The 17968-nt window shown below is 41.0% G+C and overlaps 2 protein-coding genes across 3 annotated transcripts; one reads left to right on the top strand and one right to left on the bottom strand.

Moving 5' to 3' along the window:
- Nucleotides 1-4226: 4226 nt before the first annotated feature.
- On the bottom strand, nt 4227-10517 carry LOC140929278 (uncharacterized). The gene is made up of 6 exons (XM_073379084.1): nt 10501-10517; nt 6406-8780; nt 5639-6309; nt 5294-5545; nt 4412-5188; nt 4227-4291 (listed from the first exon to the last, which is right to left on the bottom strand). Exons 2-6 carry the CDS (start codon nt 8748-8750, stop codon nt 4227-4229), a joined length of 4110 nt encoding a protein of 1369 aa, XP_073235185.1. The 5' UTR covers nt 8751-8780; nt 10501-10517.
- A 3016-nt stretch (nt 10518-13533) lies between these two features.
- LOC140938213 (dynein light chain Tctex-type 5-B-like) lies at nt 13534-16391 on the top strand. 2 transcript variants are annotated; one of them, XM_073387737.1, is made up of 3 exons: nt 13534-13672; nt 14703-15048; nt 15728-16391. In XM_073387737.1, the coding sequence occupies exons 2-3, from the start codon at nt 14704-14706 to the stop codon at nt 16034-16036; spliced, it is 654 nt and encodes a 217-aa protein (XP_073243838.1). In that variant the 5' UTR covers nt 13534-13672; nt 14703; the 3' UTR covers nt 16037-16391. The 2 variants fall into 2 exon arrangements, with proteins under 2 accessions (XP_073243838.1, XP_073243832.1); XM_073387731.1 differs by having other exon boundaries at nt 14696-15048.
- Nucleotides 16392-17968: the final 1577 nt, after the last annotated feature.

Below are 17968 nucleotides of genomic sequence, written 5' to 3'. Positions count from 1 at the left end.
CCATTTGAGTGAAAAAGGGTCAAAAGGCAGGTTTTTTGTGCCCGACAGGCTCGAAAGTCATTCTAACGAAGAGAAAACAAAGGAGAACAAGAAAGAGCGAGGAGGAAGGAAGAAAGGAGAGGAGATAAAAACAATGGAGCCTCTCCTTTGAGACACCTCCATTCAGAGGACACAACATTTGTTCAGGGAAAAATGTCCACACAATCTTTGTACTTGTTACCTCTATTGAAGGGACACCTCTTTTTAGGGGAAAAGGTCACTTTCCTGGGTCTCGAAACCCCGTTTTAACCTCCCTTCAGCGAACACCTTGGTACTCAAAAACAACTAACCACAAAAAGGGTTGATAAGTTTCATAGTTCTCTAGCCAAAGTGGCTTCAGAATTTTATAGAATAAGCTATCTCACTAAAATCGACGTACTAAACATATGGCAATTTAACACACAACATCACAGACATAATTATGGCATAATTTTTTTTTGCACTTTCTGGCTGCTTGAAGTAATGACTGCAGCACATTCTGAGGCACAATAAAAGAAAAATGTATTATTTGTTGGTTAATTATTTACAAACTCCAGCCCAACCTCCATTCAGGGGACACTTGCCTTGGTCGCGAGGGTGTCCCCTAAAAAAAGGACGTATAATGGCTACTTTGGGGATAGCATTTGGCCGAAAAAAGACATTGCTTGACGAAAGAAGTCCATTTTGAAAAATACGGCTAGAATTAGACTCGAAATTAGACGGTAGGTTTACACAAATATTGTTGACGTTTAAGTATGTCCAGGATTGCACTCCGACTGTAGCACAAATACACTAATATTAATTTTATCTGAAATGTGGAAAACTTGTTACCACAAAAAGACCAAGAAAAACAAATTTAGCAAGGAAAAGGCATTAAGGTCAGAAAAGAAAAGAGGCACCCGAGAAACCCGCAAATTAACAAAAATACCAAGACTTTTTTTCTGCAAGCAAGAGAGATCATTCTCTCTTGCATCAAGGTGTCAAATGTGCCAGGAGAAAGTCGTAAAAACAAAAAAATTCAAGAATTATCAAACTGAGTGAGGGACCCACTCAAATTTATTGATCTTATAGGTGCTCGCGCGATTTTATTACACTCAGGGCGGCGCAATTTGTTTCACAAATGGCATAATTGGGATGGAACGAATCGACGGCTTTCTTTGATGAAATTTGTCTCCCTGATCGGAGAGAGATTACGGATGCGGCATTTTACCTGGTGCGTTCATTTTCTTCAGCAATACCGAGGAAAATAATTCTGAATGAATAGTAAAACAATTATGAATAAGGAATAATAAAACAAATATTAAATTCTGATTTCGTATTATATGAAAAATTATGCAGACCTTAAAGGTTGTGAAGCTTTGTGAAGCGATCAGCATCGGCTTTTTGTATTGGTGAATAACAACATCCTCAATCTACATAATTTTTCATATCATACCTCGCCTCATTCACGAGAGCTTCTCCAACAGCATGGCAGCCCATTACTGATACTCTTTGCCCTGCTTCAAGTCACCTAAGGCGTGGTTAATTGAAGCAAAGTTATGGTAGCTTGATGCAACATTAACATGTTCTGGGCCGAGCTTTTCCAGTTGGATCTCCAAAGCACGCTGCTAATAGTCCGTGGCTTGCTCGAAGTCATTTAAGGCTTTCTGAATTAAAGTTAAGTTGTGGTAGCTTGTTGCAACATTAGCATGTTCTTTCCCGAGCTTGTTTAGCTCGATCTCTAGAGCACGTTGCAGATACTCCTTGGCGTGCTCGAAGTCACCTAAGTCTTAGTAAATTAAGGATTAGTTTTGCTAGCTGGTTGCATCATTAACATGTTCTGGGTCGAGCTTGTGCAGTTGGGTCTCTAGAACACGTTGCTGATACTCCTTGGTTTTCTCCAAGTCACCTAAGTCTTTGTAAATTAACGCAAAGTTTTGGTAGCTTGTTGAATCATTAACATGTTCTGGGCCGCGTTTGTCCATTTGCATCTCTAGAGCAAGTTGCTAATACTCCTTGGCTTTCTCGAAGTCACCTAAGTCTTTGTAAATTGAAGCGAAGTAGAAGTAGCTTGTTGCAACATTAACAAGATCTGGGCCGAGCTTGTCCAGTTCGATCTCTAGAGCACGTTGGTGTTACTCCTTGGCTTGCTCGAAGTTACCTAACTGTTGGTAAATTAAGGCAAAGTTGTTGAAACTTGTTGAAACATTAACATGTTCTGGGCCGAGCTTGTCCAGTTGGATATCTAAGGCACGGCGCCGATACTCCTTGGCTTGCTCGAAGTCACCTAAGCCTCGGTAAATTGAAGCTAAGCTGAAGTAGCTTGTTACAACATTAACATGTTCTGGGCCGAGCTTGTCCAGTTGGATCTCTACAGCACGTTGCTGATACTCCTTGGCTTGCTCGAAGTCACCTTTCACAGTTTTACGTTCACTTGGACGACAGAGCGAACGACTTGCTAACGACTACATCAGTTAGGCAAGTAACGTCACGCGAATACGACAGCAACTCTTGTTCAACCAACGCTGCAAAGATCTTGGCCTAGTTCCGAGAGGACTTTGACTTAAGTCCCCGTTGAACAGACAAGAGGCTATTCAAATCGTCAAGGCCACCTTTAGACGATTGATCCGAGCGCGGATAAACGAATGTCACAGAAGACTCAACTATTACAACATCAAAATACAACAACGACTTGACAAACTTAAACAACTTTTACCGACTACCTTACTTAGTACTATACAGACTATTGCTGACAAAAGCGCTGACAAGACAGCTGAACAGCACCGCGCAAAAGCGAAACAAAAACTGACACGACTGCAAGACACAAAAAACGCTAAACGACGTCAACCCGACGCAAACTGGGTCAGGAATATTTCTTCCAGTCCCTTCGACGAGACTGAAACACAAGTACTTTCTTACGGACTTAAACACTCAGTGACACCTAAACAAATACCTACTGAGGCTATTGTCTCTAGCGTTGAGGCCGTTCTGTCTCGCCAACACGAGCTATCAGAATCGACCAAGGATAACATCAGAAGTAGAGTGACCTCTACTTTACAATCAGCCTCATTACCGAACAGTAACTTGACTCCTGACGAACAGAAAGCACTTAAACGACTGAAAACAGACGAGAACATAGTCATACTACCTTCAGACAAGGGACGGGTGACTGTTGTTATGGACAAGACAGACTACAACGTCAAAATGGACTCGTTCGTTAACGACAAACAGACCTACGAAGTACTTAAAAGAGACCCGACACCCGCTCTGCAACGCAAACTTAAGAACAAACTGCTTACATTGAAGAAAACCGACAAGATCGACTTTCGACGCTACAACAGACTGAGGTGTAGTGTTCCGCAGCCACCCAAGCTGTATGGACTAATAAAACTACACAATCCCAACATACCTATGCGGCCCATACTTTCTTTCTGTGGGTCCCCGACCTACCAACTGTGTAAACACAACAACAAAAGTCCTAATCAGGACTACGTTCACCCGGAAGATCAAACTCAACATACTTTGGAAATGACTCCAGGGTTCAAACCTTTCACAGTCACTTAAGTGTTGGTGAATTAAGGCAAAGTTGTTAAAGCCTGTTGAAACATTAACATGTTCTGGGCCGAGCTTGTCCAGTTGGATATCTATAGCACGTGGCTGATACTTCTTGGCTTCCTCGAACTCAACTAAGTGTTGGTAACTTAAGGCAAAGTTGTTGAAGATTGTTGCAATATTAACATGTTCTGGGTCGAGCTTGTCCAGTTGGATATCTAGAGCACGTTGCTGATACTCCTTGGCTAGCTCGACGTCACCTAAGCCTTTGTAAATTGAAGCAAAGTTGTAATAGCTTGTTGCAAAAATCAACTTGTTCTGGGCCGAGCTAGTCCGGTTTGATCTCTAGAGCACAGAGCTGATACTCCTTGGCTTGCTCAAAGTCAAAGTAGTTTGTGGTGACGTTAAGATGTTCTGGGCCGAGCTTGTCCAGTTGGATCTCTAGAGCACGTTGCTGATACTCCTTGGCTAGCTCGACGTCACCTAAGCCTTTGTAAATTGAAGCGAAGTTGTAATAGCTTGTTGCAAAAATCAACTTGTTCTGGGCCGAGCTAGTCCGGTTTGATCTCTAGAGCACAGAGCTGATACTCCTTGGCTTGCTCAAAGTCACCTAACTAGCTGTAAATTGAAGCTATGTTGAAGTAGTTTGTGGTAACATTAGCATGTTCTGGGCCGAGCTAGTCCGGTTTGATCTCTAGAGCACGTTGCTGATACTCCTTGGCTTGCTCGAAGTCACCTAAGGCTTTGTAAATGAAGGCAAAGTTTTTGTAGCTTGTTGCAACACTAACATGCTCTGGGCCGAGCTTGTCCAGTTGGATCTCTAGAGCACGTTGCTGATACTCCTTGGCTTGCTCGAAGTCACCTAAGTGTTGGTAAATTAAGGCAAAGTTGTTGAAGCTTGTTGCAACATCAACATGTTCTGGGCCGAGCTTGTCCAGTTTGATCTGTAGAGCACGTTGCTGATACTCCTTGGCTTGCTCGAAGTCACCTAAGTGTTGGTAAATTAAGGCAAAGTTGTTGTAGCTTTTTGCAACATCAATATGTTCTGGGCCTAGCTTGTCAAGTTGGATATCTAGAGCACGTTGCTGATACTCCTTGGCTTGCTCGAAGTCACCTAAGTATCTGTAAATTGAAGCTAAGTTGAAGTAGCTTGTGGTAACATTAACATGTTCTGGGCCGAGCTTGTCCAGTTGGATCTCAAAAGCACGTTGCTGATACTTCTTGGCTTGCTTGAAGTCGCCTAAGTCTTGGTAAATTGAAGCTAAGTTTTGGTAGCTTGTTGCAACATTAACATGTTCTTGGCCAAGCTTGTCCAGTTGGATCTCTAGAGCACGTTGCTGATACTCCTTGGCTTGCTCGAAGTCACCCAAGTGTTGGTAAATTAAGGCAAAGTTGTTGAAGCTTGTGGCAACATTAACATGTTCTGGGCCGAGCTTGTCCAGTTGGATCTCTACAGCACGTTGCTGATACTCCTTGGCTTGCTCGAAGTCACCTAACTGTTGGTAAATTATGGCAAAGTTGTTGAAGTTTGTTGCAACATTAATATGTTCTGGGCCGAGCTCGTCCAGTTGGATCTTCAGAGCACGTTGCTGATACTTCTTGGCTTGCTTGAAGTCACCTAAGTCTTGGTAAATTGAAGCTAAATTTTGGTAGCTTGTTGCAACATTAACATGTTCTGGGCCGAGCTTGTCCAGTTGGATCTCTAGAGCACGTTGCTGATATTCCTTAGCTTGCCGGAAGTCACCTAAGGCTTGGTAAATTAAGGAAAAGTTGTTGAAGGTTGTTGCAACATTTACATGTTCTGGGCCGAGCTTTTCCAGTTGAATCTCCAGAGCACGTTGCTGATACTCCTTAGCTTGCTCGAAGTCACCTAAGTGTTGGTAAATTAAGGCAAAGTTGTTGAAGCTTGTTGCAATGTCAACATGTTCTGGGCCGAGCTTGTTTAGTTGGATCTCTAGAGCACGATGCTGATAGTCCTTGGCTTGGTGGAAGTCACCTAAGTGTTGGTAAATTAAGGCAAAGTTGTTGAAGCTTGTGGCAACATTAACATGTTCTGGGCCGAGCTTGTCCAGTTGGATCTCTAGAGCACGTTGCTGATACTCCTTAGCTTGCTCGAAGTCACCTAAGTGTCTGTAAATTGAAGCTAAGTTTTGGTAGCTTGTTGCAACATTAACATGTTCTGGGCCGAGCCTGTCGAGATCGATCTCTAGAGCACGTTGCTGATACTCCTTGGCTTGCTCGAAGTCACCTAAGGCTTGGGAAATTAAGGCAAAGTTTTTGTAGCTTGTTGCAATATGAACATGTTCTGGGCCGAGCTTGTCCAGTTGGATCTCTAGAGCACGTTGCTGATAGTCCTTAGCTTGCTCGAAGTCACCTAAGTGTTGGTAAATTAAGGCAAAGTTGTTGAAGCTTGTGGCAACATTAACATGTTCTGGGCCGAGCTTGTCCAGATCGATCTCTAGTGCACGTTGCTGATACTCCTTGGCTTGCTGGAAGTCACCTAAGTGTTGGTAAATTAAGGCAAAGTTGTTGAAGCTTGTTGCAACATTAACATGTTCAGGGCCGAGCTTGTCCAGTTGGATCTCTAGGGCACGTTGCTGATACTCCTTGGCTTGCTCGAAGTCACCTAAGTGTTGGTAAATTATCGCAAAGTTGTTGAAGCTTGTTGCAACATTAACATGTTCTGGGCCGAGCTTGTCCAGTTGGATCTCTAGGGCACGTTGCTGATACTCCTTGGCTTTTTCGAAGTCACCTAAGTGTCTGTAAATTGAAGCTATGTTGAAGTAGCTTGTTGCAACATTAACATGCTCTGGGCCGAGCTTGTCCAGTTGGATCTGTAGAGCACGTTGCTGATACTCCTTAGCTTGCTCGAAGTCACCTAAGTGTTGGTAAATTAAGGCAAAGTTGTTGAGGCTTGTTGCAACATTAACATGTTCTGGGCCGAGCTTGTCCAGATCGATCTGTAGAGCACGTTGCTGATACTCCTTGGCTTGCTCAAAGTCACCTAAGTGTTGGTAAATTAAGGCAAAGTTGTTGTAGCTTTTTGCAACATTTATATGTTTTGGGCCGAGCTTGTCCAGATCGATCTCTAGAGCACGTTGCTGATACTCCTTGGCTTGCTCGAAGTCACCTAAGTCTTGGTAAATTGAAGCTAAGTTGAAGTAGCTTGTTGCAACATTAATGTGTTCTGGACCAAGCTTTCCAAGGTTGATGGTGAGTGAATATTCCAAATATGTTTTTGCCACGTGAAATTCACAATGCATTTCACAAATATTTGCAAGGTTTTCACACTTTTTTGCTATGTCTTTGTCATTTATTTGAAAAATATTTTCTTTCACAAACACTTTGTCAGTTACCATAGTCAAGACTTTTAAATGTGGAACGATATGCATGGTGTCCAATCTCCTTTTCATGGGTGGAACAGCGTCTATAAAATTATTGAATGTTGTAATAACGCCATTTACAACCTGAGGGGTTTGACTGTCGGGACAGGTACTTATCATCATTTTGATGGCGTCATGCACAACCTGGTGCACACGAATGAAGTCCCCACCTTGGTCATCTTGGAAAAGCAAGAGTGAGCATCGCCTTAAATTCATGCGTATTAGTTCCTTGTCTAGTTCGTCAAGTTCTTTGTGTACGTTTGTGATGTAACGAATTGCTACATCCACGTTCAATTGTTGCGGTGCGCAGAGAGAAAGTAAAGTGAAAAGGTCCTTCACAAGTTTGTCAGATCTCAGTAGTGTTTCGACGGCTAGCTTTATGGCTTTGGTCATTGAAATTGGGTAAACTGGATTTGTATATTCCAATGTATTCTCTGTAGTTTCTCTTTTACCTTTTTCCAACATCTTCAGGTATTCGCTCCAACCAAATTTCCTCGATGCCTTGTCCTGCCGAATCTCTTTCACAAAGGTGGCAGCGCCTGCTAAGGCAAGAGGTTGATAGTCTAGTTTTTCTGCCACTTCTCTCACGAGATCGTTATCTTGGATCCCTGAAAGCATGTCCAGTAAGGAACAGGCATCGTCGGACTCCATACCTTTGCTAACTGAGATGTGATAAACAAAAGAGCTTTTTAGGGGGACTGACTTTTTTTCTTGCGTTGTGATTAGCAGCTGACCCCTGGCCCAAGCTTCGTTTGCAGACTGTGGTAGATAGACAAAAACAGAGGACATAGTTGTGACATTGTCAACCACCATCAGCCACGACGTGTAACAACTAACTTTTACAGCAATAAGCATCTTAAGATTAGTGATCTTTTCCTCTACATTCAAGTCCTTTGAGTTGAGGGTTTCCATAACTGAATGGTCTGGGCACTTTAAATGGCGAGCAAATGAGGCATATGATTCCAGAAGTGAATCTTGACTCGCGGCATTTAAGGTCATTACAAATGAAGAACTATTTGGTTTTTCTTTGAATTCGTCAAAGAACCTTTTAGCTACGAGACCAGCTAGCTGTGATTTGCCACTTCCCGGATTTCCTGAGATGTATAGGAAACTTAACCTGTTGTCATTGGACTCTTTCAACTCTCTTAGTTCTTGGGCTATTTTGGATACCTCGCGATCACGACCACCGATGTCATGGGAAGGTTTAGGAGGAAGAATGCAGAATGAAGGTGTTTCTTTCTGGAGTTGATCTTCAAGGACTTGAACTTCCTTTTTTAGATTATCAACGTTTTTCAGGATTTTTTGCAGTTCTCCTGTTGCAAACGTTTTCTGGTTTTTTATATCTTGGATCTCACCAGTGGGAAGACCCAGCGCTCGAAAAGCCACTTCAACTTTGTTAATGGCTCTCTGAAAATCTGTCTGAGAGAGACTACCTTGTGCCATATGAGCGAATTCTTGGTTTCTGAAATTTCTAAGATCATCTACATGTTTCCTTACTGTTGCGTTAACGCTGCCCCCAACACTATCAGAAAAAAGGATGGAGTAGAAAAGCATTGTACAGTCCCATTCTTCTCTATTTCCGTTTTGCATGGTGACTAAAAGGTGAGCATTTCTTCTTTGGTTTTTGGGGGACTCCCCGTTATAAAAGTCCACTCCATTATAAGGCTCGTCTTTCCATTCTCCTTTCGTTGATTTGTACTGTTTATCCCATTCTTGTTTAAAAATTTCTCTCAGGCCTTCGGTTAGGATATCAGTCGTTACGTAACAAATTCTGAAATAATTCAGTTGTTCTTTGGTGTATTCTTTTGCAAGGGCCATACCTGATGTACTTCTGTTGTTTGGAACTCTCTGTCAGCAAAGACGTTCGAAGGGAATAAATTAATTTATGGGTGTAGAATTATAAATTGGAGCATGAGATACATATTGCGTTCCATAAATTATTCAAAGGTTGTTCTGAAATAAATCGTAAGTAATCGTAAGTATAATGCTTCCTTACAGGAGTTCATAAGATCAGCAAATTAGGGTTGAATATTATCATAGTATCTGTTGCAGATTTGTTAATATTTTTGTTTATTTCAGATGCATGCCTACTCGACATTCATAGTTTCCATACCTCGACTGTATTGCTTCCAGTTTTAGTTAGATACAAGAGGGAAATTGTTATTTTGATAAAGCGTGTGCGTGCGCTCAAACATGACGGGCTAAATATATTTTCTTAATAAATTAATACGTCCTGTCAGTAACTGTACTTGTGGCAATTAGTCATTTGATTTGGGTTACTTCGGTTAACAGACACTGAAAGCTGTGATGAATGAGCTCCTGTATTCAAAATATCTTGTTTTAACAGTTTTGCCTCGGGTCCAAATTTATTAGCATATTCCTAAGCAAAACAACTTCCGTCATGCTTCAACTGACGACACGCTAAATGTACGTAGAAAAAATCTTGTGAAACAAGAACAAGTCGCTTACGTTTTTTTTTGCCTGCTTTAGCTTTGGGTATCTTGTCTTGTCTTTGGTTTCTTGGTCAATATACAGCGAGTTAAGCTAAGTCCATTACATTCTCCTGTATAAGAAAGATAATGTGTTCATCAGGCTCTAGAAATCCATCGCTGAAGCCCGGGGGGTGTACTCCCTTATCTGGCCTATGCAGGGATACTTTGTTTTTCGCCCATCTTAGTTTAACAGGAAACAAAATGCAAACTTGCAGTGATACGGGGATGTGCCGCTTAACAGGGTAGATTTGTGTTCTCCCTTAGACTGCGTAGCATGGCGGTTTTGTTAAGGGTAGTACTGAGTGGGGGCGCGCAAACAAGCGGATTGAAACTGCGAGGCAATTGGAGCGACGCGGGCTAGTACTCTCTGTTCTAAACAGGGTATATAATTTCGGGTAAGTCTGTCTTTAACAGGGCATATAATTTCGTGCTAGTCTGTCCTAACTATAAACAGGGTACTTCCTGTACGATTGATTTGATTTGTATGATGAATCTTTTTTGGACTTCAAGTATACGAAAGCAATGCTTATAACGGGAATTTGCTTTGTTGCAACTGCCAATAAATGGCTTTAAAACAAGACAGCGTGCAGTTTGTCCATTGTCCTATAAAGGGTAATAAAGTTGAGGTTGTTGTCCTAAATAGGGTATGTCTGACATTTTATTTGTTCCAAACAGGGTCTGGGGTTTAAACCAAAAGCTGTTCACCTATACCTAAAAACTGGTCGAGTAAACCCCCCCCCCCCGTCCCCACCTTCCCAGTGCTGCCGACTAACATTTGTTTATATGTTGCGTCCAGAAACAGCCTGATCTCCTCGTTACCGCGGAAACCTGACTAAAACATTCAGCCATTGCTCACAAAAAGGGGCTCTTCCTCGAATATAACTGCAAAAATCGACATCACGTTGAACGGTTTCAAGGTTTCAACAACAAATGTAACGTTTGTACCCGAAGCGCTAGAATACATCAAGGACTGCTTTCTCGAATTGTCAGATTTTATATTTGCCCATAATAAAGAACGGTTTTCCACTGCAGATAGACACCTGATTTGTATACTTCTATAAAACAGATGTACTTACCGTTTGCGATTTTGCGATTTCACACTCAGAGGGCTTCTGCTTGAGTGACGTACGAAGGGAAAACACCGAGTCAAAACGAAAGCATTACGTCTGATTTTATTTTCATCAAATTACCCGCTTGACGCCCAAGCAGTCCATGGGTCATCACTGAGGGGTCAACTGCAGTATTTTGTTTGTGACTAAGAGGGACGAATTACCATTGGGCCTTAATGTTATCCCAATCCACAAAAAAACTACTTACCTTCAATATCCATGATAATCTTTGTACTCAAAAAAGACGTTCTTAGTGGTTTATACATAAGATCCTCACCACTGTAAGGTAGAACAACAACGGGTGGATGACTGTTCGGTTTAGCTTTTTTCACATGCGAAACATACTCGTTTTTATCCCTGATTGGCTCATACGCATTCGCCTCAGCCTGGGACCGTGCTCCTTATGGCGGTTTTTAGTGAGTATGTCCCAGTAACAGTAGAGAAAGATACAGCCTTTCAAACTCTTATGATGCACTATGCAGTGGCGGATCCAGGCCTTCAGATAAGGGGGGGGGGGGGGGGGGGGGGGGGTGGAGCGGGGGCAGTTACTCAGACTCTGAGATAAGGGTGGAGCGTTCTCAAAAAAATGTTTTTTCGGCCCTTCGGGCCTCTGTCTGGTTTAAAACTAAGAGGGAAGCCCGGCCCCCCGGGCCCCTACCCTGGATCCGCCAATGCTATAGTAGAACCTGTATCTTACCCTGAAGAAACTATAAGGTAGAACGATAATGCCATTACCTCTAGGATTACCACATCTGGGAAACTGCGTGGCAAACATGTTTGCAAACCCATACCCCATTGTAGAAACAGTATACCTTTTAAAAGGTCCCCACGTTCCGATAAAAAGTAGACTCCGAGCAGTTTCTCTTTTAGCTTTTTTTGCTCGAAAATTTGTGAAGGAGTTCGATATGGTTATGGGCACCAGTGTGGGCGGCCAAATACTCACATATCATATTTCGAGCAAACGAGAGACTGCTCACAGTCTAAATCAAAAGCTTAGTTCCACCTTTTGAGTCATAAATCAAACACAAACCGCAAGCTGAATACATGAGGGCTTTCGCTCTTAATCGACTTAGTCAAGTCTGGTTGAAAATTCACTTTTGTTTACTTAAACTGTTGCAAGTGTTCAGACTGAACGCCTTAAAAATACTATCCACAGATAATACAAAGGTAAAGCAAGGGGCACAAATACACCAACCCACAGCCTGGCCGGTACCTCGCACATGCGCACAGCCATATCACCGCGGTAGTGCCAGTCAGCTACACAGCCGTTTTTAGTGTCGTCACGCAACGCTCCTCCCTACATTTTTTGTTTCAATTCTTACCGGGTCTACCGCAGCAGCACCACGTAATTCTTTTGAAACTACAGTAAAGGCCGATTTCTTGAAACCTCGGTTTTTCAAAATTCCCGATAAATCCGCAACCGAACGTAACTTCCCTTCGCCAGTCGACAAACATTGTACCTTTGATTTTTAATATATTAACCGTAGCCGGTAATGAATTCGAACCAATTTCCTTAACCCAAGGTGGTTCGAAAATGGGGTTTCTACCGTATACTTTACGAGTCCCTAACACACTATGGGAATGCTTGTTAAAAAATTAACGGTATATATTGTTTAAAGAAGCGGCTTACAGGGTTTCATACGAGAACATGCAAAACGGTTTCAAACCAAGTCCTTACAATGAAGGTTAAGACAGGATCGCAAAACTTTAACCCATTCGCTCCCGGAGATTTTGCCGAGAAACGCGTTTTGAAGCTAGTCGAGTGGTTTTCTGGTCACTGTCGTGCTATAAAGAGCTAAAACTTACCACAAACTGGTTTACAGGTCGAACACTTCGCGGCCTTCTGATCCAGATGCAAAATATCAGCTTGCGAAGTTCGGGCATGCGCAGAAAGCAAAATTTCGGGTTTAAAAGTGACACAGCAGTCTTGACTTTTACTTTTCGCTTTCTCTCCTCCCTTCTTTTTTTGCTTTTCTTGCCTCATTTTTTTTCTCTTGCTGGGCATTTAGTAGGCTTGATTTTGGTGGGAAGAGTTTCCAGGGAAGCTTTTAGGATCTTAGGATTAGGCGAAAGGAAAGGTAGGTGGGTAATGGAACAAGATTTTCATGGAGATTTTCAGGTCAATGTCACGTGGTTTTTTGCTTGTTTCTCCGGTGTCCTTGACTGAATTGTGCTCATTCTGGTATGGTTTGAAAGATCTCTTCACTCTGCACAAGTTAGTGAAGAAAGTTGTCCTTGACCGTTAAAACTGATGACGGCACAATGGGTAGAAAGGACCTGGATCCGCACGGGCGGTTACGGGCGGTTCATGGGCGAATGGGTTAAATGACACTGGAGCACAAAATCAACAAGGGTAAAAGAATTTCATTTCATTTCTACACAATAAACTCTGATAGGACGAATTTTTTGTGAATAATAAAACTGCGAACCCTAGAAATCGCTTCTTTACGCGATAATGCCAGTTGTGTTATTTTTTAACAAACGCTCAAAAAGGGAAGAAGGACTGGTAGATATATAAAATATGTTCGGTACATTATAACTGACCGTACATGAAGTTCCTACCGCAGAACTGCCAGATTCAAGTCTGATCGCAGGTTAACTATGTCCCTTCACTGAATACTTTCAATATTCAAGGGTCTTATATGTGTAGAACAATCAGAATATTATGCTAATAAAGAGGCAGAAAAACATTACCTATAACCAATTTTTTTTCATTTGTGTAAGTAGCAAAGACCTCTCGTGTTAGCATAACATGACATAACCGAAGTCAGCTGCGTAGCACTGAGCCGCTTAAAAGTAATATGTGCGCCAGAAAGAACGGATCACGCAGGGCGCCAGGGAGACCACAGTTCTTCCAGGCACCTTATTAGGTCATGCAAATTAACAGTCTTCGTTTATTGTAATCATCTATAAAGGTTTGAATAAAAATTACCCACTTACGACTTTTATTTGATTAAGAAACAATAGCCTTTTGACACATCTCTTTTTCAAAGGTCTCGATACACAAAATCCCATGTTATTTTCTGCCATTCTCTACGTGGGATAAAGCAAGCGTTATTTCCATCCATTCATCGCCAGAAGCTGGCACCGATAATTATATTTCCGCTGAAGGTTGTTACAAAAGAAGATTGAAGATTAGGTATGTTTGATATTTGAAAATCGCTTTTATATTATGAAAGGTGAAAGTATAGTTACTGTCATTGCTTTTCCGTATAATTCCATTTAATCTCGTAATAATTTTTTGAGTGAGAAAAAGTTCTTGAAACACAAATCACACTGAAATCATAACATAAAGGTCATTTGTAGGTTAGATGTTGTATTAATGCAGTTAAAATGTTTCTTATCCAGGATGAGCCAAAGCGTCAATAAGTATAATCATTCCTTGGTTGTTATGAAAGGAGATTGAAATAAGAATCAAGAAAGTTTGTCATAAAAGTTCGAGTGACTGTTTCTACTGAAGGTTTAGCCACAGATAAGAAGTCTAAGAACTAATACATTGTCAGAGAACGTCCTCAGTTTTTAGGTGGTCTTTAATTATTTTGACAGCCTGTATAAATCGTAATAGACCGTAAACAACTTCTCATGAACTTCTACAACAACTTCCACAAACCGAAAAGATTGTGCACCCTACTACTCGAAAAGGTAATTGAGGAGGCATCATGTAACTGAATTTTAATTCACTCTAGATTGACTAGATTCTGAGAACAAAATCCTTTAGAGTAACCACCATTCAAATGAAACCTCCTCAGCAGTAGTTCCATATAGTATGTCTGTCTGTGGTACTGTAGCCGAACAATAGCGTGACTTCAATGAGAGCTCCCGAACTAACTCTTAGGGTATCGGCATAAAGTATGATGTATAAGCCACATGATTATTGAAATGATCATTCAAATGAAACCTCTTGAGCAGAAGATTAGTTTTGGTGACATTTTTCATTAACAGTACAAACTGCACCTCGCTTTCGGAGTGGGCTGTGGATAAAATCCTGACGTGTTAACATTCTAAAGAAAGCTCTTCATCTTTTAATAAATAATTAGCCTTTAAATGGTCCAATATATTTTCCGTTTTTTACAGCATGAAACTTTGAAATTTTCTTTCATTTTGATGATGAGAACTACTAGGAGTATAAAAATCGTTGACCATGTCGTTTGTTTCTAATCAGATGACAGCATGACAAGCACGAGCAAGAATAAAGAAATGAAAGATAAGAGGGCTGACAGCATTGAAGCTGTTCAAGAGGCAAATGAACAGCCCACTCTCCCTTCCATTTACTCCATAGCAGCCGCTCATTCTTTGTCAAAAGACCTAAAACAAAAGTCCCTGCACTTAATAAAAGTCAAAAGAAGACATGGAGACTATGGACAATTCGATCTAACGCACGCTTGGTCACCGGAGGATTTGATGGATGACCTAGGAAGTCGCTTCGGGAGTGGACGGTCAAGAGATAGTACATTGCCTGATGAGAGTCTAGCTCTGGCACGACCGTTTGTTATGGAACCTTTGAGGACATTTCAGGTAGCAGATTGTGATAAAATTCTCTTTTGTTCTATTTTCCTAGAATTTGACTGCACAGCCCGCAATTTTGCTGGCTAAAGTATTTTCCTGTCTATAAGGCCGTGGCTAATTGATGGAAAGAGTAAAGCCCGCGCGTAAATCAATAAATAATTGACAAATGTCACCAGAAGGTGCTCTGAACTACCGGTTAGCTGAATAAAATGCCCAAAAGGTTTTATGGTGACAATTATCGACTTTTATCATTTGGTTCCTCAAGTACCTGTCGGCGATAGCAATTTTGAGTTTGCAATCAAACTGTCAAATGTATAAAGTTTATGTTAAAACAAAAGCTTAGTTTGCAAAAATATTGTCAGATCCTCCGTATTTTGTACATAGCTAAGTACTTTGACCCGTCAGGAATTTTTTGAGCACCCTGTAAACAATCTCAGTAACTCATTGGACATTATGGATGGCGAAAAAGGAGTCCTTAATAACTACTCAACTTTCGGTTTTTGCCGGAGGGAAGTGATCAGTACTTTGGAAGTTTTAGCCACGACCGCAGCCATTGGTTAATATAAAGGTCCATTTAGTCAAGAAAAGATTATTCACTCCCTTCTTTCATGTTCCGATACTTACAATAGGTCTTTGATTAATGGTCATATTATTTGCCCAATGTTTTTTCTTTCCGATTCTCTTCCAGGAACACAAGGTCAAACCAATCATTCAACATGTGCTGGAAACTAACTTGGCAGAACAAAAGTATGACCCAGTCTTTTGCAGAGATGCTGCAGTCACGATGGCCGAGCTTATAAAGGAAAGAGTGAAAAGACTTTGTTATCCTCGATATAAATTCGTGTGTCACGTGGTCGTGGGAGAAATTAATCAACAGGATGTGAAAGTTGTGAGCCGGTGCGCATGGGACTCGGCGGTGGATCGTTTTGCGCAGTATCAGTATAGCAACTATTATCTGTATGCCGTGGGGATTGTTTATGCAGTTTATTGTGAATAATTGAGCCTTTATCTTGCACAAGTATAGTCATGAATAAAGACAAAATGAACAATCTATTTGACAAACACAAAGAATTCTGTCATTAACTTAAATAGGTTCTACGACAACGGGCCAATGTTCAACAAGAAGAAACATTCCACTTACTGAATAAGCCACTAGTTACCAATAGTACCTTCAATTTGACGTAGAAGCTGGCAAAAAAAGTGTTTTCACGTGCTATGCCATTGAGGTTTTCATTGACGACAGAGGCGAGAATTTTGACAGGGTGGAGAATGGGCAACGAAGCTTCTAGCCTAAATTCCGCTCTTTTGAGGACTTTTTCGTTGATTGCCTTGTTTTTTAGTAGAGAAAGAAAGGAAATAAATAAATTAGATCAAACTTATGTTTGCCCATGTTTTAATTTTCCAAATTATGACGTCTGCATGGAGTGCCTGGCGGTCAATTCCACCAGCCAAACCTTCCGGGTCTTGTTATGGTTAGATGTACGCCCTCCACAATAGTGTGCCATTATCAGCGTGTCGTCAGCTTTATAAGGCCCATGCAAGGAAACTCAGATGTTCACTGTTCAAAACCAGCTAACTCGCTCTTACAAATGTTAACATTGACGCGGTATTTCTGTTTATCTGCTAACGAATTCCACTGTTTACAGCCTCAGTCAACGTTTGAACGTCGGCTGCTTCTCCGAACTTACCCAAACGTAAAGCTATCGCACATAACACAAACTAAAGAAAGGCATCGTTAAGTTGACTGTCAATAGCTGATCGGCGTTCGCTACACGGCTTCTCAGGTTTTTTCCGCTTCTTACACTAAAGAATACCTGATAGATGGAGTCTAAATGACCGCACGACTTTTAAATTTAGCAAACTTGCCACATAATAAGTCCTTTAACGACCACGCTTACTCGGTGAAGTAGTTAAACATTGCCCTCTCTCGTTTTTATTTGTGTGCGTGTTTGTGTATTTTAACCCTTTAAGCCCCAATATCCACATACAAATTCTCCAAACTGATCTCTATACATTTCCTTAAAGAATGTGTTGAGAGAATTTGATAAAAGATCAAAGCATTTTCTCTTAGGTGATCAATTTATTAATCCTTATAACCTAATCTCTGGACAATCTATGGATATGGTTAGAAGAAAATTGATGTTGGTCACCATTGGGACTTAAAGGGTTAAGAGCCGTAGGAACTTGGCCAACATCTCGTCGTCCGGTTTACTTCACGGTTGGTCAATACGGCATGTTTTTTTTTTCCCTATTGATGGAGTCTTTTCTGACTTAATTGTTGTTTACATTGCTTCATAAATGAAATTAGAATACGAACTTAACTAAAACGACATCATGCCAAATAAAGATAAATTCACAAACTTAAAAACCTTGTTAAAGTCTGTAGGTTGTGAAATTGTCTGCTCTTTGTAAGCAAGACTCAAAGGAATATAACAGCATTCACGACTGAATGCAAACGTATTGTCTGACAAAAGAGTAACTAACGCGCGAGCCATACCTTATTGAAACCAATGACATTATGAATTTTTACAAGTCTAAACTTTGCTATAAATACGCTTAGTAAACATGTCTTCGTGAACTCGTTACTAGAACTTTTAAAGTAGATTACTCTAACGCTAATAAAAAAGGGTTGTGTCAACATGTTACGTGTGCGGGGATGTAATTTCAGCAGACAGGAAGTCTAATATTGAGCTTTAAAACTGAGTCTAAATGAAACTAGAGAATGAAAATTCCTGTTTCTAAATAACCTTTGGGAATAAATGTTTCCGGGGATGATGTGGCCCCATATTTGTAAATTTCTTATATTTATTTATTTTCGTTCGTTCTTTTCTTGGACAGTTTATTACTCTGTTGGAAGACTCCCCTAACAAAGCAATAAGTAATAAATGGTACTTGAGGTGAATGCAAAACTGGGACAGACACATGAGGA

Source organism: Porites lutea, chromosome 1, assembly GCF_958299795.1.
Source record: "Porites lutea chromosome 1, jaPorLute2.1, whole genome shotgun sequence".
NCBI classification, from domain to species: Eukaryota; Metazoa; Cnidaria; class Anthozoa; order Scleractinia; family Poritidae; genus Porites; species Porites lutea.
This window is presented reverse-complemented; position numbering and strand designations above follow the sequence as displayed.